This window comes from Panthera pardus, unplaced genomic scaffold (assembly GCF_024362965.1).
Source record: "Panthera pardus isolate Hobbes unplaced genomic scaffold, ASM2436296v1 HiC_scaffold_24, whole genome shotgun sequence".
NCBI classification, from domain to species: domain Eukaryota; kingdom Metazoa; phylum Chordata; class Mammalia; order Carnivora; family Felidae; genus Panthera; species Panthera pardus.
This window is the reverse complement of record NW_026526810.1, coordinates 127,509,731-127,534,961: the sequence shown is the minus strand read 5'-3', so window position 1 is coordinate 127,534,961 and position 25,231 is coordinate 127,509,731. Positions and strand designations below refer to the sequence as shown.

Here is a 25,231-nt window from a genome sequence, read left to right as displayed (position 1 = left end):
AGGACTCAGCTGGGAGATTCTTCTGCTCATGGCACTGACTAGGTCACTTGGTGGCACTCAGCTGGGGACTGTCCTGGTCCAGAGGATCCAGAAGCCTTCACTCATGCCTGGTGCCTTGGCAGGAAAGGCTGGAAGGCTAGGCTCAGCCGGGCCCTCTGGGGCTTTGCTCCCTCTCTGCATGGTCTCCAGGTGGTCTTTCCAGTGTGGTGGTCTCAGTCATCAGATTTCTTACATGGCAATCCAGGGGTCCCAGAGTCCAAGCAGAAGCTGCCAGTTCTCTTAAAAGCTCCACAGGGAACTGGCATACTGCCCCTTCTGCTTTCCTCTGTTGGCCAAAGCAGCCCCACGCCAGCCCAGATTCAAGGGGAGGGGTTGTAGCCCCTTGATGGGAACAGGGTCAAAGAAAGGACCGCCATCTTGAATCTGCCACACGACAGTGTTTATATCTTAGGGCTGATGTGCAGATTAAATGAGTTAATTCATACAAAGCGCTCCGCAGATGATTGCTATCAGTATCCTACAACCTTAGTCTCTCACTGTACCCAGGAAAGGCCCGGGCACGCAGCAAGTTCTCAGTAAATATTCTGTGTCGTAACTCAGTAGAGGAAGAGGCATGTGGAGAGCATTCTAGGTTGGGCTGTGTAGAGGGAGCTTCCTATACCAAGCCCTGAGCCACATTCTCCACACTCGGGGTCACCTGGAGTCCTAAGACAGTGCAGTGAAAATGGGGAGAGCCCAAGAGAGCAGAATTAACACCAACCCAGCACACAGCTACGTGTGCCAAGACCCCACAGGCCCCTCTCCCAAGCATCCCCCCAAACCCGTACGTTATAGCCGAGGAAACTGAGCTCAGATGGGCTCAGGCTCTTGTCCACATTCAACCAGGGGCTGAGTGACGGGCTTCACATCCAGGTCTGCCTGGATCTGTTGGCTCCTTCTACTACAGCCAAGAAAACCACGGAAAATGCTCTCTTCTCAAAGACGGACAGGGCTTTGGTCCTCGGGACTCTGACACCAATAAGAAGGAGGCTCTCAGCCTCCCACTAGAAAGTACCTCATGGTCTCAAACGTGACCTTGTCTGTGACCAGCTTGCCGTGTCACGTGATCCACGTGGTGTCTCTGGGAATCTGTGTCCCACCTGCTGGGCCACCCCGAATCTGACGTAGTTCCTATTTCTACACACAACGAACACACACGCACCTGCCTGTTTTAGAAAAAAGATACAGCTGGGGCATCCAGGTGGCTCAGTTGGTTGAGTGTCCAACTCTTGATTTTGGCTCAGGTCATGATCTCACGGTTCGTGAGTTCAAGCCCCACAGGGGGCTCGGTGCAGAAAGTGTGGAACCTGCTTGGGATGCTCTCTCTCTCTGCCCCTCCCCCACTCGTGCTGTCTGTGTCTCTCTCTCAAAGTAAGGAAATAAACTTAAAAAACATAAATAGAGATACAGTTTTTCATATAAGAATTGTTAACAGATTGCATGTAAATGCACACTTCATATCTACATGTACACACTCCAGGCTTCAGTTTGGAAAGCATGCACATCGACATCAGCTCCCAATGGTTCTAGAAGGTGGGCACCCATTTTACAGATGAGGAAACCGAGCGGCAGCCTGCTGGCAAATGTGTAATGACCAGCTCCCTCGGGAAAGAAACCTCAATTTTGTAGCAGTGGCCAGCTCCCAGCATGTAAGCACTCCTAGTATCAAGCCCAGAGTCGGGGAGCAAAGTGCCTGCTCACATCGCACAAGCCGGAGCGAGCTGTCTCCCGTGTGCCACCAAAACCACAGCTCTGAGCCAAATCCACTTTCAGATGGTTGTCATGAGGCAGAACCATCAAAAGGCCTGGCACTCAGGTGACCCACTGACTCGAGGGACTCGTCCTCCGCACGGCTGTCCTTGTTGAAACCACCTAGTCCCCTTCTGCTGCCCTGCGGTCCAGCTCTGGTTCTGTGCCATGAACACAAAGGACTCGGACATAATTTTAGCTTAGGCCTCAGATTCGGCGGGTGATTCCAAAGTCCTTAGACATGCTCGATGATCGCCCGCACTGCCTCCTTCTCCTCCACCTCCTCCTGACTTGGAGAGCCTCCTGCGTAAGGACCACGGGAGATAAGACAAGAAACAACCTGGCTCAGGGGGAGGCACGTTGAACGTGGAGGTGGCAGCCTGGGTTCAACCCCAGCTCCGTTCATGGGCACGATTTCCTCAGTGGCAAAATGAGGGTCCTAACATCTGCTTCCTAGGGCTGTGGTGAAGAGGAACGGCTTCTATAAAAGCCCATCCAGTGCCTGGCACACGGTGAGTCTAGTACAGTCCCTGGCACACAGTGAGTGCGTTACAGCGGCTGAGAGCTACATAAGATTTCATGGTGGGACCTAGTTACTGGGGAACTGGGTCTCACCTGGGGGCTGCTCAGGGCAGTCTTGGACTGAGAACAATGCCGACATTAAAGAACATTCCAGCAGGGGAAGTCCTACTGGGGCAAGTTCCTTAAAAGTTTCCACTATGAAAACCAAAACCAAGACAAACAAACAATAAGCACAACACAGCGTATGTGATAAGATCGGGACTGCTGAAAAAGCAGTGGAAACTATTCACTGAGCCTCCACAGACAAAAGGAGATGGACACAAAGAGCCATGGAAGACACCAGTCCTTTTCTACAGAACTTTCCAGAAGGTCTCACCTCTGACTTCTTCCTTAAATAGTTTGGGCAGAAAGAAGAAGTTGGCGGGACAGGCATCATAACGTGGCTTCCCAAGAGGCCAGCCCAGCTGCCTAGACACGGAGAGGCAGGTGTCTGCCTCAGCCACGGCAAGGCTTTAGAAAAATCCAAGTGCTTGGGATGTCTGGGGTCAGGCAAACAATGAATAGCACCTTCTCTCTGTGTGGGGCTTTGTCCTTCCAAGGCACTTTGCATCCGTCTCTTGCCAGGTGAGGTCAGGGATCCCTCCCCCCCGGAGTTCCAGAAACATCAAGTGACTTGGTGAAGGTCACGCAGCAAGTGACTGGGAGAGCCAGACTAAAACCCAGTTCAATGACACCGACCCATGGCTTTGCCCAAGCTCCCACCGGCCCTAACGCTGCTCACTCTTCCTAGTGGTAAGCCATCTCGAAACTCCCAGAGCAAAGTACATCTGGGAGGTGCTCCAGAGGTGCTCAGAGGTAGCAACCGGCTTTCTCTTTCAGGAGAAAACCTAAAACTTGTAAGAACATGTCTTCACACGTCCTGAACTTGGGGAAATCCTCCTAGAGCAAGCCGAGCCTCCACACAGGGTCGCCAGGAGAGCCACAAAGCACTTGGCTTTGTTTCTTCCACTCTTGTCCCAACCCACTCAACTTCCCCAGCGATCTTTTTAAGAGCAGCATCTGGTCTTATCATGGTCCTCAATAGATCCTAGCTACATACATATGCGAACGAATGAATGAATGCAGTGTCACTCTTGCATTTCTGCCTGGTTTTAGGTGTATTCACATATGTCTTCTTGTCTGTTTCTCATAACAATTTCCTTACAGGCATCATTCACTCCATTTGTGGTTGAAAGTGAGGCCCAAGAGGGGTGCCTGGGTGGCTCAGTTGGTTAAGGATCTGACTCTTGACTTCAGCTCAGGTCATGATCTCATGGTTCATGAGTTGGAGCCCCACACCAGGCTCTGTGCTGACAGTGCAGAACCTGCTTAGGATTCTCTCTCTGCCCCTCCCCAACTCGCTCTCTCTCAAAATAAATAAATAAACTTAAAAAAAGGGGGGGGGGGGCGCGCCTGGCTGGCTCAGTCGGTTAAGCGTCCGACTTCGGCTCAGGTCGTGATCTTGCAGTTTGTGAGTTTGAGCCCCGCGTTGGGCTCTGTGCTGACAGCTCAGAGCCTGGAGCCTGCTTCGGATTCTGTGTCTCCGCCTCTCTCTGCTCCTCCCATGCTCACGCTCTGTCTCTCTCTGTCTCTTAATAATAAATAAACGTTTAACAAAAAAAGGAGAGTGAGTCCCAGGAGTCAAACATCTTGCTATAGTTCACAGAGCTAGTTTAGTGGGAGAAGTGAATGTAAATCTAGATTTTCTAACCCTAAGACCCAGGCCAAAGGGAAAGGCGGGAAGTCAGGGAAGGGGGAGGGCAATTCACCTTTTGTGAACACCTCCTGTGTGTAGTGTGAGTTTGCCATCACTAGGAGTCCATTTCACAGTTGAGAAAACCAAGACTTAGTGAGGCAGAGGACTGAGCAACATTGCCAAGACCTCACAGCCAATGAAAACAAAGGGATTTGAATCTGGGTCCACTGGGCATGAAAGCCCACCCTCTCAGGCCTTCTGGACCAGACCATCTCTCTGTTCGCGTGTGAGGTGTTATAGAGCAGCTGATCAATGGCCTGGTGTTTGCTGAACACTTGCTACAGCTCTACTCTATGAGGGCTGTGGGGACCACATCTCTTGTAACACACAAACCCTCGGAAGCTTCCAGCCAGTGGGGGAAGAGGAGATAGGAAAATGTGGAACAGACAACGAAGGCTGAAGGGATCGGGGAGAGCATCCAAGCACAGGTGGAGGGGGCTGAACCTGGTGAGTACAAGGGAGGGGAAAGAAAGGGGCAGGGTGGTTCCAGATGAGGGCGTAGGCATTATTACTCTCCCAGGAGGGCTTTACACTGGGGGGGAAACTGCCCTGAACAGGCAAGAACAGGAGAGCACGTTAGGAAACTTCACTGTCCACCCAAGGAGAGGGCCCGGGTGAGCGGTGGGCCTCAGGAGGATTTTGACAGTCAGAATGAGCCTTTTCTAGAACAGGTAGGCTCCCCCTCCTCTGCTATTTCAGGACAGCCAGGACAAACCAACTCCCACTCCTTGCAGGCTGAGGCCTGACATTTCACCACTGTAACATCACTACTATAACTTTTATTCCTATTGAGAACTGAGACGCACACCTTCACGGCTGTGAGCACAACTTTATGGTGATGTTAGTCTTTCACATGTTAGTATAAATCTGTTTATTGGCTAGAGAATTTCCAGAGAACATGTTTTCCCAGGAGGTGGCAGAGGGAGGCAGAAACAGCTAGGAAGGAAGGTGAGAGTCCCAGATGCAAACGTTGAGCTAAGATAATCCACATTCCCCGCTCTCCAGTGACAGAAAGCCCAGGACCCCTGACACTTCTGTAGTCACCTCCAAAAGAGGGGTGGCTGCACAGAGAACCCTGGCTCTCTGAAACAGTTGGGTTGGACTGTTTTCCCTTGGACAGATTTTCGGAAGCTGCAAAGCCCCTGAAGGTGGTGGCCATTGTGCACACGGGCCACCCACTCGGGCCTGGTGCTGGCATGAAACCTTCACTCCCACAAACCCATTTCCCTCTCTTCCCCTTCTCTTGCCTCCAAGGCCCTGTGTTCTAGAAGTTTCTCTCATCTCTGTCAAAACTTCTTCCTGTGTCCCACTTCTTCAGGGCGAAGTGAACTCCCGGCAGTCCCTGTGTTGCTGTGCCCCAGAGAGGCGGTGCAGCACCCCGCCTTCTTAGGAGGCTTCATCCACTGAAAGGGCCTCCCCTCCCACCCCCCTGCAATGGCCACTCCAGGCCCCGCCCCTTTTCTTGGCCCTGCTGCCCTGCCCAGTTCCCACCTGCCACTGCCATCGCCATCGAGGCCCTTAACTCGGGCAGGTCTCTCAAACCCTCACTCCTCCTGCTCCTACTGCTCCTGGCAGGGAGGGCCGTCCCATCCCCCACCCACACAGCCCAGCTCTCTTCAGAAGCACCGATTTCATCCGGGCACTTTCTGCTCCAACTGTGTCCATGCCTTCCCAAGATGCTGCAGAGCGAGACCCTGACACCCGGGGGTGGTTGTCAAGGCCCATGGTGACCCGGCCCAATCCCACCTTCCCAGCCTCATCGTCGATTTGGCTCCCCTCATCACCTTACCCCCAACACCGCCCACCCTTCCCTGAGTCTCTTTCCTGCGTCTGAGCCCTGCAGGGTGTGGTCTCAGTTTCCCCTCCTCACAGTGATTTCCCAACCTCACGGCCCAAGGAGTCCTGGATGATATCTCCCTCAGCCAGAAGTAGTCTGTTTGGGGGCACGTGGGTGGTTCAGTTGGCTAAGTGATGGGCTCTTGGTTTCAGCTCAGGCCATGATCTCACAGTTTGTGTATTCGAGCCCCGTGTCAGGCTCCGTGATGACAGTGTGGAGCCTGCTTGGAATTCTCTCTCTCCCTCTCTCTCTGCCTCCCCCCCACTCAATCTCTCTCTCTCTCTCTCTCTCTTAAAATAAATGAATAAACTTAAAAAAAAAAGTAATCAATTTTGATGCCTCCAAAGTACCCACTCACATTCTGGCACTTACGACAGACAGTCTAGCCTGCAGTTTTGGTTAAGTGTGTGTGTGTGTGTGTGTGTGTGTGTGTGTGTGTGTCTGCCCTATGGATCCGATGTCAGGAGCCATGTCTTACAGAGCCCATCGTAAGTGTCCTTCTTCTGAAGCCATCTAGAACATATTCAATTGGTTGTGTCGTTGTCAAAATGTTTAATAACTCAGAGAAAGCTCATGGTAAAATATTTAAGTGAACAAAGGAAGGCTAAAAACTATATGCACCACCATGATTCAAAACACATTCACGGCGGGTGGCAGGGGGGAGGGAAACAGGCGAAGGGGGTGAAGGAACACTTATTGTGAGGAGCAGTGAGTGATGCACAGAAGGGGTCAATCACTCTATTGTACAACCAAAACTAATGTGACCCTGTCTGCTACCCATGCTGGAATGAAACAAAAATTTTAACGCATTAAAAAAAAAACACAAAAGAAATTCATCAAAGTTTTACAATAAAGTTCTTGCAGTTAAATGATCCAATGGTGTGGTTTTTTTTTCCCTGGACCAACCCCAGTTTTGGAGGCTGAGAAGGGAATTGCTGAAACCAGAAAGAAACAAACTGTGGTTAGCTTTTAGCCCAAACCTCCCTGGGTAACAACCGCTGTGTGATAAAAAGAATGAATCAGCCTCTTAGAGGAGTTCTCTGGAAACAAGGCATTGCAGGAAACAATGGTTTTGAGGTGTAAGTTGATGTTTTTCAATCCCCACAGCAAATGACGACTGGTGGTGTTTACTGAGAGTGCTTACTCCATGCGGACGCTGGGACGGCTCTTCCTCAGAAACATCCCCACGCCGTCCAGGGGACAACACGGTGATGTTGGGAAAGCTACTCCAATTCTGATGTCAGTTCTAACGGGTCTCTTTCCCCACCGCACCAACCGATTCTCCTCCACCAGCCGGGTGTCCTACGATTCAGCTCAGTTCTGATGCTGTCCCCCTGGAGGTGGCGTCAGACCCCACAGGTTAAAGGCTCAGTCCCGAGAGATGGCCCCCTGCCCCACCCCTTCAGATGCTAATTACAAGTCCAGGTGCTTGTGGCCAAACAGTAACAGATGGGATGTTCCAATGACTCCCTTCTTGGGTTCAATTAATTTGCTAGAGCGGCTCACAGAATCCAGAGAAACATCTTACATATTAGATCACCGGTTTCTTATAAAATGATATAAATGACGAATAGCCAGATGGAAGAGGTTCACAGGGCAAAGTATGTTGGCCCAATCCAAAAGCTCTTTGAACCCCATCCTTTTGAGGTTTTATGGAGGCTTCACTACACGGGGATGCATTGGCCATGCATTAAATGATTAAATTGTCGGCCGCCGGCCATTGGTGACTGATTCAAACTCCAGCCCCTCTCCCCTCCTTGGAGGTCAGGGTGTGGAACAGAAAGTTCCCACCCTCCAATCATGCAATTGGTTTCCCTGGCAACCAACACCTCACGCCCCCCAGCCCTCACTGAGGTCTTTGTGCAAACTCTGGTGTGGTTGAAAGGGACTTGTCATGAATATCAAGACACCTTTCTGGCTCCTAACACTCAGGAAATTCCAAGGGTTTGGGGAGCTCCATGCCAGGAACTGGAATGGAGACCAAACATATATTACTTATTATAAATCATGATAACATGGCTACGATGCTGTTGAGTGCTTTCCTCCCCCCAGGCGATACTGTCCCCCATCCCTACATGTATTCACGCATCGACCCTCCAACAGTTGGTTCTGTCGCAGGTGCTTCCATTTTGTACGTGAGGAAACTGAAGCACAGATAAGTAGCTTGTCTGAGGTCCCAAGGTGACAGAGACAGAATAAAGATGCAGAACCATCTGCCTCTCCAGAGCGCATGCTCTCAAAAGAGCTCTGCTTTGACTAGAGTGTAACTCACTACTATGGGAGTACTGCCTCCCCGATAAAATATCACGAGCTTGCCTTGTCCTTCCCAACCCCGACGTGAACGATGATCGTTCCTTCCCTTTTTATGGACTTAACATGCTGTGGTCCAAATATGGGCTAAATCTCATTCTAGGACGGTGGGTCAGTTGGTGAAGGGCTCAAACCCAAGAGCAGCAGTGCAAATCTCCCGTGTGGACCTCAAAGGCATTCTGGTCCACACAGGGCCATCTGGATGACGCTCTGACGTGCCCATACATACAGATCTCTACTGCCCAGGAACACTTATCTAGAATTTCTCTCCTCCTTGGTTTAAAGGTTCCCCCAGTCCAGTGGCAATAACACATCAGTGCCAATCAGCACGACATTCACCAAATTTACCAGTGAGGTGGGCTTTGTTCCTAATCACAGGTGGATCTATCAGCTTCAACTACTTGGCCCCAAACCACAGACCTCAGAGTGGGAGATCTGTTCAGGGTAGAAGAAACCCTGCCTGAGCTCAACACGCCAGCTTTTCTAAAGCCAGGGGGTCAGCCTGGGTAGCAGGGAGTAGGCAGGGAGTACCGTGGGGCTGCCCCCGAAACGGGGCCTGTGGCTCAGACTGAGTGCCAGGCAGTGGCTTTCTGTAGGGGCCAGACCACATCATCCGTCCCTGTCTGATGGTTCCTCTTCTGGAGACAGGGCCAACTCATTTTCTTTTTCTTTCTTCTCCTTCTTTGTTTTTGTTTTTGTTTGGCAGCCAGCAGAAAAAATGCCGTCACATGAATGTGTCAGTGTCACCATCTTCAAGGGTGCGGATGAATGAAAAGGGGCTAGCTTTTCATTAATTTCAGCCATTTCAGCTGGCCTAGCCTCCGTCCATCCTGTAGCCTGCTCCTGTGTTCCCTGCGTCCCCGGCCCTAGTGCCTTCTTCTGCTGGTTCTCTGCCCCCACCTGCCACGCACACACAGCTGGCCTCTGAGGGTCCCTGTGAAGCTAAGTGGTAGCTTAGCTACCCAGACACGGCAAAGCCTTCTTTTTACCTCAGAGCGGAACAGAGGTAGACTGGGGGTGCAGGAGATGGTGATGCCTGCTCGGAGTGGTCACCGCCCCTCCCTGCATAGAGCGCAGACAGCAGCCGCTGCTGCTCAGGGCTGTTCGTCCCCACAGCATCACTAGCCTGAGCGACTGGGTCAGTGTTGTGCAAAGAACCTCTTTTTTTTTTTTTTTTTAATTTTAAGCATTTATTCATTTTTGAAAGGCAGAGAAAGACAGAGCATGAATGGGGGAGGGGCAGAGAGAGAGGGAGACTCAGAATCTGAAGCAGACCCCAGGCTCACGAGCTGCCAGCACAGAGCCTGACGCGGGGCTCGAACCCACGGACCGCGAGACCATGACCTGAGCCGAAGTCGGCCACCCAACCGACTGAGCCACCCAGGCGCCCTGCGAAGAAACTCTTAACAAGGAAGGAGAGGGGGATCCAAGCACACAGAACCACAGAGGTGGTGCAAGTGAGCCTTCCTCGTGGGGCCACGGGTGAGGCTGACCTCCCGTGTTCGGGGGATCCCCTCGTCTCCCTCCTTTGCCTGAGTTGCGTGGGAAATCCCAACAAAAGGCCCCAGTCCCGGGCCTGGGCCTTCCCCTTGCCCACTTCCTCCTCAGGCTGTCCCCCGCTGCGGCCACCACAGCCACAGGGGGACTCAAAAGCTTGGTGGCTCCCGCCTCCCACAAGGGACTACGAGGCGGGCGCACACGTTGGATGGGATTTACCCAGAGCCTGGAAACCTCTGTGTAGGCTCATTCCACTCTTCCTTTTAGCTTAATCTTGCAGGAGAATTAGTAATAATAATAATGATAATAAGGCCCAACAAATATGATTATAATCTTCTATTGTGCTCTCGGTACTGTCCTAAGTTATTTATTTATTTATTTTTAAAGTTTGTTTATTTATTTGGAGAGAGAGAATCCCAAGCAGGGTCCACGCTGTCAGCACAGAGCCTGACTCAGGGCTCGATCCCACTAATCATGAGATCATGACCTGAACCGATACCAAGAGTCGGATGCTTTAACTAAGCCACTCAGGTGCCTCTGTCCTAAGTAATTTAGACACACTAATTCCTGCAAGCACCCCTATGAGGGAGACACCATTATCCTTCCCATCGTAGAAGCCTGGAGAGGCTAAGTAAGGCCTGGAGAGGTCACACAGGTAGTGAAAGACAGAACTGGGATTCAAACACAGGCGGTGGCTTCTGTAGTCTGTGCTCGATCACCATGTTAAGGAGACAGGTACTGAATGAGGAAAGAGACCAAAAAGATCAGAACGGTGAATCAAGGAAGCACAGAAACACATCATCTGGTCCATTCTTGATGTTGTCTGGGTTCAGGAGTGTGAGGTTTGGGGGAGCGCCAGAGTAATATACAGAAAGAGCCAAAGAAAAACACATACAAACTTATAGATGACATCTGTGCGGTCACAGTGAATGGACACAGATTATGATTGGAAGAGTTATGTCACAGGAAGGATTTGGGGTTTGGGTTTTGATGGTCTTTTCGGCAAAGTTGAGCACTGAGTGTTTCAGAGTGGGAAGTGAGATTCTACCACACGGTCCTGGGAGGAAGATATGAATCTGGAAAAGGGAGCTAAGTGCCTTGGTTTGTGGCTTGGGCTCCCGATTGGAAATGAGACATTTGCAGCCAGACATGACATCCTGGTTCCATTGGGTAGGACTTATGCATGCTTTCTGACCAAGTCCCCAAAGGCCAGGAAGTGTAACTGGGTTGGAAAGACTTAGAAGTGATTACCCTGGAGCTAGGGCGGGGAAGTGGGAAGGAAGCGAGGGGCAAAGGAGAAAAGCAGATCTTCCAGTCTGTCAGTCCAGCCTGGTTCCCCTCTCCTCTGAGAAGCCTTCCTTATCAGCCTGCCCTTGAACAAAGCTCCCTCCTTGCACTTCTAGAGCACATGCCCACCTTCAGCTACTTTCTCCATGCTGGTGTTGAAATTCAAGAGCACAACTGGCTATCAGGTTTCTAAAGGACTGCAGGTAACTAGTGCCTGGGCAGGCGAGTCTTTGAACCCGGCTGATGGTCAAACACGCACCCGGGGTCTGTGCACCCCCAGGCACCTGCTGAGAACATCCAAGAAAGGGCCCAGGTTCTTGGAGAACAGTAGGAGCCCCAAACAACCTCCCCCTTCTACAGTCATTAGAAGGCACCGTATACCCTGGCTTGGGAAAACTATGACCCTCCTTCCTCTTTGAGATCCCTACACTTTCTTTGTTGCTGGACACTGTGGGACAGAGGTCACTAGTTTGCTATCTAAAGTAACAACCCCCCATACTCTACCCCCTCACAGACTCTCAGCCTTTCACCAAAATCCAAGTCCTCTGCTTCTGCCTGGGCACAAGCCAGGACCACATTTCCCAGTCTCCCCTGCAGTTGGGTGTGGTCATATGACCACACTCTAGCCAATGGAATGCAAGCACAAGTGACACACCCATTTCCTGCACAAGACTCTGAACTGGGAGGCTGCCTGCTCCTGCTGCAGAGCCCCCCGCCTCCCCCCCCCCCTCCCAAAAGAGCCTTCCCCGCTGCTGCTGAGGAATCTTGCACAGGAGCAGACACTAGCCTCTTCTGGGCTTAAGCCCTTACACTTTTTGTTGATATTGAGGCAGCTGGCTGATCTTCCCATTTCCACATTCTACACAGCAGGGACTCTTCAGGTCAAGGTCATCCTGTATTGTTCCTTGTTTACCATCTCCTCCTTTCACCTGAACATAAGCCCTGAGAGGCTGAGGCTGTGTTTTGTCCCATGTTGTGGTCCCAGTGGTAGAACAGCCCCTGACACAGGGGAGATGCTCAATAACCATGTGCTGAACATACAGTGAGTCAGGGTCTCTGTGGAAAGGCCCCCTTGAGCAACCTGCTTCTGCTTTCTCATCCACATCCACCTCTGGAGCTAGAAGATTAGCTTCTAAGCACACTAACACCCACCGGTCTCCCGTTTGGGACCCAGCCTGTGTTCTCTCCTTGTTCCTGCTCTCCTGGAATCCTTCCCACCTTCTGCAGCCACCCCTATCACACCGCACAGCAAGCGTGTGTCTGTGTCCCTCCCACCCCCACCAAGCCCCCCCCCCCCAACTAGACTGGGAGACCCTTGAGGCCAAGAGCCTATTCATCTGTGTATCTGCTCAGTGTTGGGCACAAGTGTTTCCTGAGAAACAACCACTCCAGAATATTTAATAAATATCTCAAAATATTTATTATATTTACATGTTATATAAATATATATTTACGAAATATACTTCATACATATTTTATTGTCTTCTTTAACTCTTTTCAGTCTGTTTCTAACTAAGGGTAAAAAGCTTTCCACACCCCCCGGATTTTTAAGAGGACCTAAGCTGGATGCCTGGAATATTCTATAGATTCTTCTAACTCCTAGGCTTTTTGGCTCTTACTACCTGGCATGGTCTGCGAGAGGCCCGGACCCTTTCACTGTGTATCAGTACAAACCGCCCTTGATCAGAGGCCCCAAAACATTTTCCCACGGGCCCCAGGCCTGCTCCCCACAGCCCTGTGCACGCACAGGATTTCCGTCTTCCAAACTGCCTGCCCATTTGACCCTCACCAAGGCCCAGTGGCTCAGGCAGGACAGTGACTGTTACGTGCATCTGACAGACGAGAAAATGGGCTCAGGGAGGTTAAGTGACTCGTCCAAGATCAAGGTTGGGGTGTGTGCCGAGCTGTCACTAGGACCAGGGATCCAGACAGTTCCTCTCCTTTTCTTCCGTTTCTCCAGCCTGAGCTAACCAGAAGAAGCTTCACGGCGGCCAAGAGGAAGCAAAGCCAACAGGCTGTGACAGGGGTGAGCGGAAACACATCGACTGTGAGTGATAAACTCAGTTCACAACAAACCTGGCCAGGTAACTCTGGGGGGCTGAAAGTCCCCCCAGCCTTCCTATTTTAAACCCCTCTGACCAGATGGGAGTGTCTGTGGTAGTGTGGTGTAGCATCTTCTGCTGCTGCTGCTGTGTGGTCAGGGGCCAGCACAGGAAGGTACTTACTCGATTTTTCTTCTTTAATGGTGTATTCGAGCACCTCGGACGAGCTGTCGTTCAGGGAAGGGAAGTGGACACAGAGCACCAGGTGCTTCAAGCTGCTGTCCCGGCAGACCAGGAACGTCTACAATGGAAGGAGGGGGCAGCTCCATGAGTCAAAGATTTGGGTGAAGGTTAGAAGGGCAGCAGTGAGCTGGAAGTCATCCAGAATGTTCCAGAAACAAGGAGGCAAGCATCCCTCAGGAGACCTGGGGATTCTGCCCCAAGAGCCACGTGTCACCTGGCCCATGTCCCCTGCTCCTGAGTCTCCATTTCTCATAGGCCCACAGAGGGGGGGGGCGGTCAACTAAATCAGTGTTTCCTAAAGAATTCTGTATTGTAGACACAGAGTTTGATGGGGGTGTTTAAAATGCGGATTCCTGTGCCCCACCCCGGGGATGCTGGTTGGGTGGGAAGGGTTCAGAATGGGCTGATTCCGATATGGGTAGGGGTCCGGCATACACACACAGAAAAGCTCTAAGGGAGGGGCAGTCATGTTGATTTTCAAGTCACATCCCAACATGTATGCTCACCTCCACCCGTCCCCACCCTGAGGTCTAAAGCCTCCCCCACTCAGGTCCCAAGCTCCTGGGCTAGAGCGTGGAAGACCAGGAGTCTGGCCAGAGATGCTGAGGGAACGCTGGGGAACAGGGCCACCAGGGCATCCCCGAGAATGTGGCCCCAGGGATGTGGCCCCGGGCACAAGACGCTCTGGAGAAGCATGAAAATGGCAGGTTTTCCCTCTCCCCACCAAGGCACACTGTCCTCTCTCCCCTTTCATGATACTCCAGATTCTCTGCCTTCGTTATTATAACTGTTAAGAAAACATTATCCTAATATTGATTAATAGCAGCCCACACCTACTGCCTCCCTAGTCTGCCTCAGGCTTTAACCCCAGGTGATTAGATTCCATGATCTCACTTAGTTCCCTTATTAAAGCTATGGGGGGGGGGGCGTTGCTAGTATTATTATTATTATTATTATTATTATTTTAAAATATTTATTTTATTTATTTTTGAGGAGGGGAGGGGCAGAGAGAGAGAGAGAGGGAGACAGAGAACCTGAAGCAGGCTCGGAGCTGTGAGCACAGAGCCCGATGCGGGGCTTGAACTCACAAACCGTGAGATCATGACCGAAGCCAAAGTCAGACGCTTAACTGACTAAACCACTCAGGTGGCCCTGGAAGGTGTTATCATTATCCCCATTTTAGAGAGGAGGAAGCTGAGGTAGAGAGAGACAAGTAATGCCCTTCGACTTGGATCCTGGGCACTCAGTCACCCCCGTACCCCCTGCACCCGGCCCAGAGAAGCTGGGCTCCTTTGGGAGCAGTGACACAATGAGCCCATGAGTCACTCAACTGTGGTTGGAAGTTTACCAGCCCCTCTCCTGGAGCAGGGCAGAGTGGAGAGAGCATGAGAGCGTGGAGTGTGGATGGGAGAGGACAGGCGAGGACAGGAGGGAGGCTTCTGGGGGTGGAAATGCAGGTGACATGCTGCCTGCAAATGTGCCCCAGCCTGGAAGCTGGCCTTCCCTAGCGGACCCAGCAGAGGCTGGCTTACCTCTAGAAGCCTTCGGCAGCCCCCACCCTGCACGCAGAGAGGACGCCTGAGCCCCCTGCACGGCCTCGCCTTACGCAGAGCTGTGGCATCGCTGAACCGATGTGTTCACCTGAACCCGATCTGGCCTCAGGAACACACTGTCTTGCAGGGAAAAGGGTTTATCTGGCCTTTGCTTCAGAGGCCCAAGGTCAAGCTGTCTTCCGCCTGGGCTGGATGGGAACCAGCAGTGTGTGTGGGAATGTGAGGGTGAGTCTGTGGGGGTGTGGGGGTGTGGGGGTGGGGGAGTGTAGTATAATGAAAAGGGGATCTGGTCTTTGTCTCAGGTTCCTGGCACAGAGCTACAAAAACCCTTGGAATTTCCTGAGTGATAAGTGTCCTTTATTATTCATAATGAGCCGTTTTTGACTGTACCTGAATTCACACTAACAGGTGACTCATGGCAGCCCTTGGTGTCAAAGGAGGGGCTGGCCACAGAAAAACCAGCGGGGGTGGGGGGTGGGGGTGGGGGTGGGGAATGGAGGGTTGGAACTTTCAGCCCCACCTCTGCCTCTCCGGGGAGCTGCAGACTGGATGGCCGACATGTTAGTCGGCCCAGTCATGCCCAGGAGATAAAACTCCCTGGAGATTTCTGGTTGGTGAACACATAGATGTGTCAGGGGTGCTGTGCCTGGATTCCACCAGGGGGAGGGAACGGGAGCTCTGTGCGCCCCTCCCCACCCCAGACCTCACCCCTATTCGTCTCTGTCCCTAGCTGCTCTTGAGTTGTGTCCTTTAGAATAAAAGGGTCAGCAGAAATAGAGTCTCTGCAGTGAGTTCTCAGTCATTCAGCGAATGATCAACTCTGAAGGGGGGCCGTCATGTTTAAAGCCAAGTCAGAAGTCTGGGTAGCCTGGGGACCCCACTTGTGTCTGGCGTCTGAAGTAAGGGCAGTCTTGTTGGGGACCCTGCTCTTTAACCTACGGACGGGGTCTGCACTCACTCCAGGTACTTAGTGTCAGAACCAGGTTGAATTGTAGGACCCCCACTGGCGCTGGAGAATTGTTGTCAAAGCAGTGAGTGAGTGAGTGAGTGAGTGAGTATGTACGTGGTGGGGGTGGGGGGGGGTGACTGTGCAATGAGTGGACTCCAGGCTGCCCCAGGGCCTCTTGCCTGGAGCTCTGGGGAACAGGGCACGGGAAGGAAGGCCAGTGTTTTCCAAACTGTGGCTCATGACCCGTGAGTGCAAATGCCACCAACTATTTTTATTTTTTCAAATAAAAGAGAAGAGAAGATAATCAGGATGCCTATAAGTAGGATGAACTCGGTCAGAGAGTGAGAGAGAGAGAGAGCGAGAGACCTACAAAGGGCCAGGGCCGTAGCCCCAACATATATTTCTTCCTCTACTGGCATCGCCTTCTTCTTGGACTATTGTGACCCCACGCTGAGCTCTCTCTTGGTTGACTGCCATGACAAAGCACGGGTGCCAGCCTCAAATGGGACCTCCTTGTGCCCTGCAAGCTCCCTGGCTCTTTCACACCCAGCACGGACTTATTTCTAGATTTCTCCACTCTGCTGACACATCAGCCCTGTGCTCCACCCCCATGTTTACGGAAAGGAAGAAGATAACTTCTCCAGCTGGGAGGAGAGTCAGTCTGTCACAATCTGTATTTTTCTTGGGCTCCCGGAAGGCCCTGAGCAGCCAGTCATGAGCTCGGTGGCCCTGGGTGATTCTGTGGCTCCCCTGAGCCTCAGTGTACTGATGTGATCTGTAAATGGGGAGAATAACACCAGACTACCCAGCAGAAACAAAAAGAGCCAAAGCCCCGCCCCTCCGTATTGGAAGCCGCGGAGATATTGCACAGGGAAGCACCCAGTGGGACAGTCGGGTCTCCACAGATGCTCACTAAGGATTCATTCTCCATTTGCACCCCCCCGCTCCCCCCCAACTGGGTTTTGGTTTTCTGTCTCCCGGTCTCAGGCTCCACCTAGAACTGAGGATGAGTCTGCCACACGTGTTTACTGTGCAAAGGAACCAGGAGGTGCTTCCCTGAGAGCGTGGTTCAGTCGACGGTGAGCAGCCAGAAGCTGAAACCGCGGCTGACGTCTGTGCTCTGTGCCACGTTCGTCCCTTACATTTGGCCTCACTCGTTCTCCCCACAGCCCTGTGAAGTAGGTACTGTTGCCATCCTCTTTGACGGGTGAAGACTCGGGCTACAGAGAGGAAAAACAAACCCAAGGCCACGCAGACGGGAAGGGCAGGAGGAAGACGCAGACCAAGGCATCACCAGGAGCGGCTCACTTATTTATAGCCCTCCTGCCTGTGTCATCTGCTTTTTGAGGGGCAGGGGCGTGGGCAGGGGTGGAAAGTCCCCCAGGCTGGACTCTGACAAGTCCCCAGTTCTGAATGCCCAACACCCACCGTTTCTGCATGGCCACAAAGCCTCACATGGCACTTCCCTCTACCATGGCCAAGTCCTGGGGCTCTTATCTGAAAAGCCAAGGTAAGGCACTGGGGAAGGTTTGGGGGGGGGGTGGTGCACAGAGAGGCTGTGGGCTAGTGGGGCCATGAGGGAGGGGGGCACTGACAGGGGGCTGCCTGGGCCACTGTCCTTTGGACAGTGTTCTGTGTTCCCCTTTGGGGGGGTTTAGCTGCTCAGCTAGTCACAGGGTCCCTCCTGGGAAATAGCCACAGACCGCACTCCAGACACAGTGTCGCTGTGCAGCCAAGTGAGGACAGGCACGATAATGCATATTATAATATTCTAAATAACCATAGCGACTCCTGCAAGCATTCTAGGTTATGGTGAGTCTCCTATGCTTAGACTCGGCAGAGTCCGGCCAAAGTCAGCGCCGGGAGGAAGACCATCTGTGCGAGCTGTCTGTGAACCCCTCACCCCCAGCCTCACGACTGGTGACCACGACTTCTACTCTAAGGAGGTATCGCCCACGATGGTTGCTGCAGGTGAGTACGTAGGAGGCCGCAGTGCTGGATGGGCCCCTCAGAGCTCGTTCTCCCACACCTTTGGGGGGTCCTGTGTGCAAATTCTCCAAGCCCCCTTCACTTCTCGTTCTGCCCCCGCTGCGGCTAGCTTTTTAGAGATACAGTGGGACCCAGAACCCAGCTCTGCTACTCACTAGCTGTTGGATCCACGGGCAAGTTCCTTTCCTCTTCTGAGCATGAGAATGATAACATCCACCTTTCGGGGCTGCTGTGAGAATTGCTGATGACGTACATAAAACACCTGACACCCGGTGTGCACTTAATAAATAAATAGTGCTAATAATCTTTATTATTATAGTAGACTGCTACCATTTACTGAGCACTAAACCACATGCTAAGGTTGTTACAGGCACAATCTCATATGGTAAATAAATAAATATTTGAGGGGTGCCTGGGTGGCTCAGTCGGTTAAGCATCTGACTCTTAATCTTGGCTCACATCATGATCTCTTGGTTCATGAGATCCAGTCCTGCATCAGGCTCTGCACTGACAGTGTGGAGCCTGCTTGGGATTCTCTCCTTCCCCACCTCTCTCTCTGCCCCTCCCCTGCTCGTGCACTCCCCTCCCCCTCTCAAAATAAATAAATAAACTTTAAAAAACATGAGTTATTAGTAAGATGATTATTATGTATCTTTTTCCAAAGGGAGATATAGGAATAAGGACGCAAAGACTGTTCCCCTGCATGGGGGATTAAAAGCGGCCACAAATTCTTTGCAGCTTCTCTCATCAAACTCCCCCACACCTGGAAGGGTAGCCTTGGGGCTTGCTTGGACCAAAAGAACGCAGCAGATGGGAACTCTGGAGTTCCGAGCCTAGGCTTTGAGGAGGCAGGTCAGCTTCCATGTTGACCCTTTTGGACCATGGGTGTCACGTAAGGACATCTGAGTGAGTCCGCTGGAGTCACGCGGCCCAGCCAGCAGCCCACCCCCAAGGGCCAGACAGGTGAGTGAGCCCGTGTCAGGCCAGCCAGCCCCAGCCCAGCTGCCAGCTGACTGCGGCTGTGTGGCCGAGCCCGGGTGAGACCAGCCGCGGTGCTCAGCAGAACCCAGCCCGGATCGCTAACCCACAGAACTGTGAGCAAATCAAACGGTAACCATTTTAGGCCACCGAAATTTTAAGTGATTTGTCATGCAACAGTAGGTAATGATACAGCCATCCGGGGTACGGACTTGGGCCTCATCCTTTGGGAACCCCCTCCTCTCTTCTTTCTGTGAGGAGCCATGGAGGGGCCCTGAGCTCTCTGGAGGCAGGGGTGGGGGGATATTTGAGGCCAGGAACATGCCCAGATCCCCACTCTCCAGCCAAAGAAACGAAGACCCAGCAATGCAAAAAGACCTCCTGAGGTCACATCAGTCGTTAGTGGCAGAGCCAGGACGAGAATGCGAGGCCAGTGACCTTCAGGCCACGGTTGTGACCACTACAGTACACGTCCTCCAACGCCACCAACCCACGTTGTCAACCGAGCATGCGTCCTATGCCAGGCACCAGGCTACAGGTTTTAGGTACCTTGCAGGAACTCCCTCCCTAGGGTCTGGAGTATTTTACCCATTGTGCAGATGAGAAAAGTATGGGGGCAGACCAGCAGAAAGAGAGAGAGAAAGGGGAACGTTCAGAGCGTTGGGCTTTGGGGCCCTTCCACGTACAACTTCAGCCTGCAGCTCTAGGGCCAGATAACTCTGAGTTCCGTTCTTAGCTCAGCCACTCCGAGCTGTGTGGTCCCTCTGGGGCTGCCTCTTCCTCTGGAAAATGGGATCATGATAGTTCCTGCTGGTGACAGTCGCTAGGAGTTAGCTCCCCGAGAACTAATCTCTTCCCTTTCTTGCTAACCAACCCCAATTCTGACCTGGGTGCAACGGATCCTGCCTCAGGAGATGAATCATGTTTGGTCAAAGCCAATCATGGTTCTTCTGCTCCTTTCTACCATTCATCCCCTTTCCCAACCTCCCTTGCAGTTAGGGGTGACCAAAAAGGCATCTAAAAAATATTTGTTCCCTGGCAAAAAGACTGAGTCTAGGAGAAGAAAGCCGTTTGCCTGTGAACACCTGCCTTTGAATGGGTGAGATGGCTGGAGCTGCAGCTGCCCTTTTGTAACTATGAGGTGACAAATCTGAGGACACAAAGCCAACACCTTGAAGATGGGGGAACAGAAAGGTGGAAAGACCCTGGGTTCTAAGGACATCGGTTAGCTGCTAAACTAACCCTGGGCCCCAACTTCCACATTCCTCATTAGACAAACAGTCATAGCTTTATGGCTCAAGTTACCACAGGCTGGGTTTGCTGTTACTTGAAGCCAAAAGCATGCCTGGCTGACGCAGTACCTCAAGTGATTATCAGAAGAACTGCACAGGTGCCTTCCGGAGAATGCCTGCTACATAATAAGCTCTCAGTATTTGGTGCCTCCCTTCCCCAGGGACCCCCTACCTGCCTCCGAGCCCCGAGGGCAAATGGCACAGAAACCCCTACTGTACAGAGGTAGCATTCCTATCCTCCACTGTTTGTGAATGGCTCCATGAGTCAGAAAGCAAGCATGTGAGGCCCCAGGCACTCGCAGCGAGGCCGGGTCCAGATGTCAGGCCTCAGCCCAGAGACAAGGAGAAGCTCAAGGTGGGCAGTGAGGGAACAGGAGGTGACAGGTCCAGACTTCTTTGTCCACCTGCAGCAAACCTGTGCCTGTGGGCTGCCCAGGGTCATAACGAGTGCAACAGTTCACAGTCTTGCCCTCTGTACCATCCATCGCCACTCCTGAGTCTTCCCCCGTTAACCAGGCCACCAACAAACCTTGCTGTGTCCCAGCGTCCTCACTCAACCTCTCTCCTCTGTGGGAACAAGTACAGTTTGGTGCCCCGTTGGGCCGACATCTGAATCAGCCCACTCCTTCTGTGCCCTCTTCCCACCCCCCCCCCACCCCTGTCTTAAAAAGTTTGTTTATTTATTTAGAGAACCAGCGGGGGGCGGGGGCAGAGAGCCATGGGGACAGAGGATCTGAAGCAGGCTCTGAGCTGTCAGCACAGAGCCCGACACGGGGGTGGAACCCATGAAGTGTGAGATCATGACCTGAGCCGAAGTCCGAGGCTCAACGGACAGAGCCACTTAGGCATCCCAGGGGGTCCAATTTTCTCTAAAGAGCTAGGGTTCTCCCGTCCCCACGCCCAAAACAACAGTGGGGTAGTGGTCAGAGCACTGGGCTGCAAGGCAGGACACTGGGTGTCCCTCCTAGTTCCGACCCTGGTTTGCTGTGTCCTCTGGCAAGTCACTTCCCCCCTCTGAGCTGGCTTTTCCAGTCTAGGGAGGGCCAGGGGGTGGGAGGGTCCCACAACTCCTTCCTTCCAGAAGATTCTCTCCCAGCATCAGTGCCCTGGGGGCTTGCCCAGATCCTGACAGGCTCGCACAGGGCGTTTCACGGGTAAATGCCTGCAGTCCACGAGGCTGCAACAGACGGCTGTAGGAGCCTCCTCCTGCCTACCCTTAGCCAGTGTGGGTTTTTGGAAAGCCCAACTGATTTCAGTAACAGCTGGACAGAATATGCTTCGGGAGAGAACTATGCAGTCACTGCAGGCCCTCCCTCCTCTCCGAATAACTATATACAAACCCAAAGCCCAAGACACAATAATGATTTTATTTTTATGATCCATTTTTGGCCTGGACAATCCAGAGCTGTCTGCTTTTCTACTTCTGTTATTTTAGGACTCTTTTCCCATTGCTTGGGGAAATTTTCCAATCATGCCCATCCGAGCAGTAACAGAAGTGGCTGGTCCTTCCCAGAGGCCACAAACTCAGGGGCTGCCATGGCTCTAGAGGCCACTCTGGACACATGACCCACGTTTCCCGTTACTGATAATGAAGCGGTGGCAAGGCATGGAGTGGATGGAGTTTCTCAATCCTGGCTGCACATCAGAACCACCTAGGAGCTGTTAAAATACGTTGGTGCCTGAGCCCTTACTCTAGACCAAAAAAAAAAAAAAAAAAAAAAAAAATCCGCATTTCTGGGAATGAGGCCGAGACATTGTATTTTTTTTTTTAAGTTTATTCATTTTTGAGAGACAGAGAGACAGAGCATGAGCCGGGGAGGGGTAGAGAGAGAGGGAGACACAGAATCCGAAGCAGGCTCCAGGCTCCAAGCTGTCAGCACAGAGCCCGATGCAGGGCTCGAACCCACGAACCGTGAGATCATGACCTGAGTTGAAGTCGGACGCTCAACTGACTGCACCACCCAGGCGCCCCGAGACATTGTATTTTTTTAAAGCCTTTGAAGGCAGTCAGTTGGTGGCTTCCAATCGCACTTGACCATTTAGCAGCTATTACTCGGGCAGGCTCCTTACCATGGGCGTTGGGTTTCCTCAGGTGTAAAGTAGAAAGCCCGCCCCCTGTTCTGCAGGGCTGTTGGAAAGATGACAGATGGTGTGTGGCACACAGTAGGTCTGCCCTAAGTGTTGACTGTGCCTTCCTTCCTGGCCCCAGCACCCCGAAGGGGCAAGAGAGGGGCTTCCCTGATGCTTTTGCCGAACTAATCTTTTTAAGTTTTTTAATTTATTTTGAGAGAGTGCGTGAGCAGGGGAGGGGCAGAGGGAGAGGGAGAAAGACAATCCCAAGCAGCCTCCATGCTATCAGCACCAAGCTGGATACAGGGAATGATCTCACAGTTCATGAGATTATGACCTGAGCTGAAGTCAAGAGTCAGATGCTTAACCGGCTGAGCCACCCAGGCACCCAACCCCTTGCCAAACTCACCTTGAACGGAATGGGTATTCCTTGACTCACACCTGGGGAAGGTGCCTTGAACCACCTGTGTGGCTGGTCTGTATCACAACTAGGCTGCTGCAACAATTGAGCTAAACCCCCACCACAAAAGCAATCTTACAAGAGATTTCTTTCATTAAAAGCTATCTTCTGTCCTCCAAGCAATGATACTCCAGTAGCAATAAACAAACATAACACCCCGATCTTGCTTTCTAATATTATTTTCTAATGAAAGGAACCAGGGCTTCTTGGAGAAATGGCTGATTCCAGGACTGGGGCAAGCAATATACACGTGCTGCGCCTGGGTGGCTCAGTTGGTTAAGTGTCTGACTTCAGCTCAGGTCATGATTTCACCGCTGATGAGTTGAAGTCCCGCATCGGGCTCTGTGCTGACAGCTCAGAGCCTGGAACCTGCTTCAGATTCTGTGTCTCCAGCTCTCTCTGCCCTTCCCCTGTTCATGCTGTCTCTCAAAAGTAAATAAACATTTAAAAAATTAAAAAAAAAAAAGAAATATACAAGAAGCATGCAGTCAGAAAGTAAGGAAGTGCTCCAAAGACCACACACACACACACACACACACACACACACACACACACACACGCAGGCAATGATGGGCGTATGTCAAAGGGACTCAGGAGGCAACTGAAAGAGCTCCCAATGGCCAAAGTTGGAACAATCTGAGCAACAAAATAATTAAAATAGTATGGGATTATAACCCAAAGCATTGAAATCAATATCCATGAGTCCATATTGATACAACTAAATGACTGAATAAACAAATAAATGGAGGGGTGCCTGGGTGGCTCGGTTGGTTAAGCGTCTGACTTCGGCTCAGGTTATGATCTCACAGCCTGTGGGTTCGGGCCCCGCATGGAGCTCTGTGCTGACGGCTCAGAGCCTGGAGCCTGTTTCAGATTCTGTGTGTGTGTGTCTCTCTCTCTGCCTCTACCCCGCTCATGCTCTGTCTCTGTCAAAAATAAATAAACATTAAAAAATAAAAAAAATAAATGAATAAATAAATGGAGAGGACACAAAAAAGATCTTGTGCAGAAGAGCTCCAAATAATTGACGTAGGTAGTAAGGATTCCCCACTCCCTCTGGGTGGGCCATATGCACAGGGGCTTCCTGTCAAGATGGGCAGTACAGAAGGAGGAAACAGTTAACTTTGCCAAGGGGAAACCTGAGCACAACCTCAGCCAGGTGAGCAAGGTCAATATTAACAGTGAGTGGTAAGTCATGTTGATAGTAGGTGCCTTTGACATGATGTGATGAGAACAGCCCCATAACGCTAGTCTAACCATCAGATAAATCCCAACCGAGGGCCCTCCTACAGAATACCTTAAAATACCTGTATCCCTCAACACTGTCAAGGCCATCGAAAAACAAAGAAGGCTTGAGAAACTGTCACAGTCAAGACCAGCCTGAGAAGACACGGCGACTAAATGTAATGCGGTGCCCTGGAGGAGATCCTGGGACAGAAAATGGACACTGGGAACAAGCTGTGGGCTTTAGTTAACATGAATGTATCGATATTGTTTCATTAATTGTGACAAATGTATCCTTCTAACGTTAGATGTTAACTATAGCAGAAACTGGGTGAGGAGTATTTGGGAGCTTCCTATACTATCTTTGCAACCGTTCTGCAAATCTCAAATTTCCAAAATAAGTGTGTTTTTTGTTTTTGTTTTTTTAAAACACAATGTTTGGGTGCAGATGGAATAAAGGTGGCTTTTCGATTGCCTGGTTTCTGGATACACACAAATAAAAAATGGGCCGGTATGTTCCCAACACCTTATCAGAGAAGCAGGCTGCAGGGAGGAGAGACAGGGAGGGGTGGAGGGGGTGGGTCGTGGTCAAGGTCACAGAGATACTGGTGTGGCGGCAAGGGGGCAGGATGCCCAGTCTCTTGACCATTCGCATGGACAGGAGGAAGTACCCTCCACATCAGGAAGGGTGGGTCCAGGCCATCTCTGGAGACCCTTCTCTCTCCCACAGCCTGGAAGTCACCTGCAGTGGCTGCAGCTTTAAAAACGAAGAAAGCGGGGCGCCTGGGTGGCGCAGTCGGTTAAGCGTCCGACTTCAGCCAGGTCACGATCTCGCGGTCCGTGAGTTCGAGCCCCGCGTCAGGCTCTGGGCTGATGGCTCGGAGCCTGGAGCCTGTTTCCGATTCTGTGTCTCCCTCTCTCTCTGCCCCTCCCCCGTTCATGCTCTGTCTCTCTCTGTCCCAAAAATAAATGGAAAACGTTGAAAAAAAAAAAAAAATTAAAAAAAAAAAAAAAAAAAACAAAGAAAGCAACACTCTAGCTGAGTTTCAGGCCATCGTGTGGGATGAAGGTACCCAGCAAAGGGCCTTCGATGAAGGTCACACCATGCAGATTCTGTGCTCACCAGTCGTGTGGCCTCAGGCAAGCGAGTGAACCTCTCGAGCCTTTGTTTCCTCATCTGGAAATGGGGACACTAGTAACACTTACTACCTGATAGAAATCACCGTGAGAATGGATCAGGTTGTGCAAAGAGCAACTCTGGGGAAAACTCTGGGTAAAAGTTGGCCCATCGTTGTTATCAGAGTGTGAGCTCAGGGCTTGGCTTCTGCTCGAAAATATAGAAGCGGAAGAGTCCGGGGTAAAGGCAGAGGGCAGGGAAGCCGACAGAAGGTGCAT

General features: G+C 51.7%; 1 protein-coding gene across 1 annotated transcript in view; it reads right to left on the bottom strand.

Moving 5' to 3' along the window:
• The window catches only part of RIN3 (Ras and Rab interactor 3), a 123,799-nt gene that overhangs the window by 55,423 nt on the left and 43,145 nt on the right, over positions 1-25,231 (bottom strand). The window contains exon 3 of the mRNA XM_053889724.1: positions 13,262-13,379. Coding sequence (XP_053745699.1) covers positions 13,262-13,379 — 118 coding nt within the window. The remainder of the gene's footprint in view (positions 1-13,261; positions 13,380-25,231) is intronic.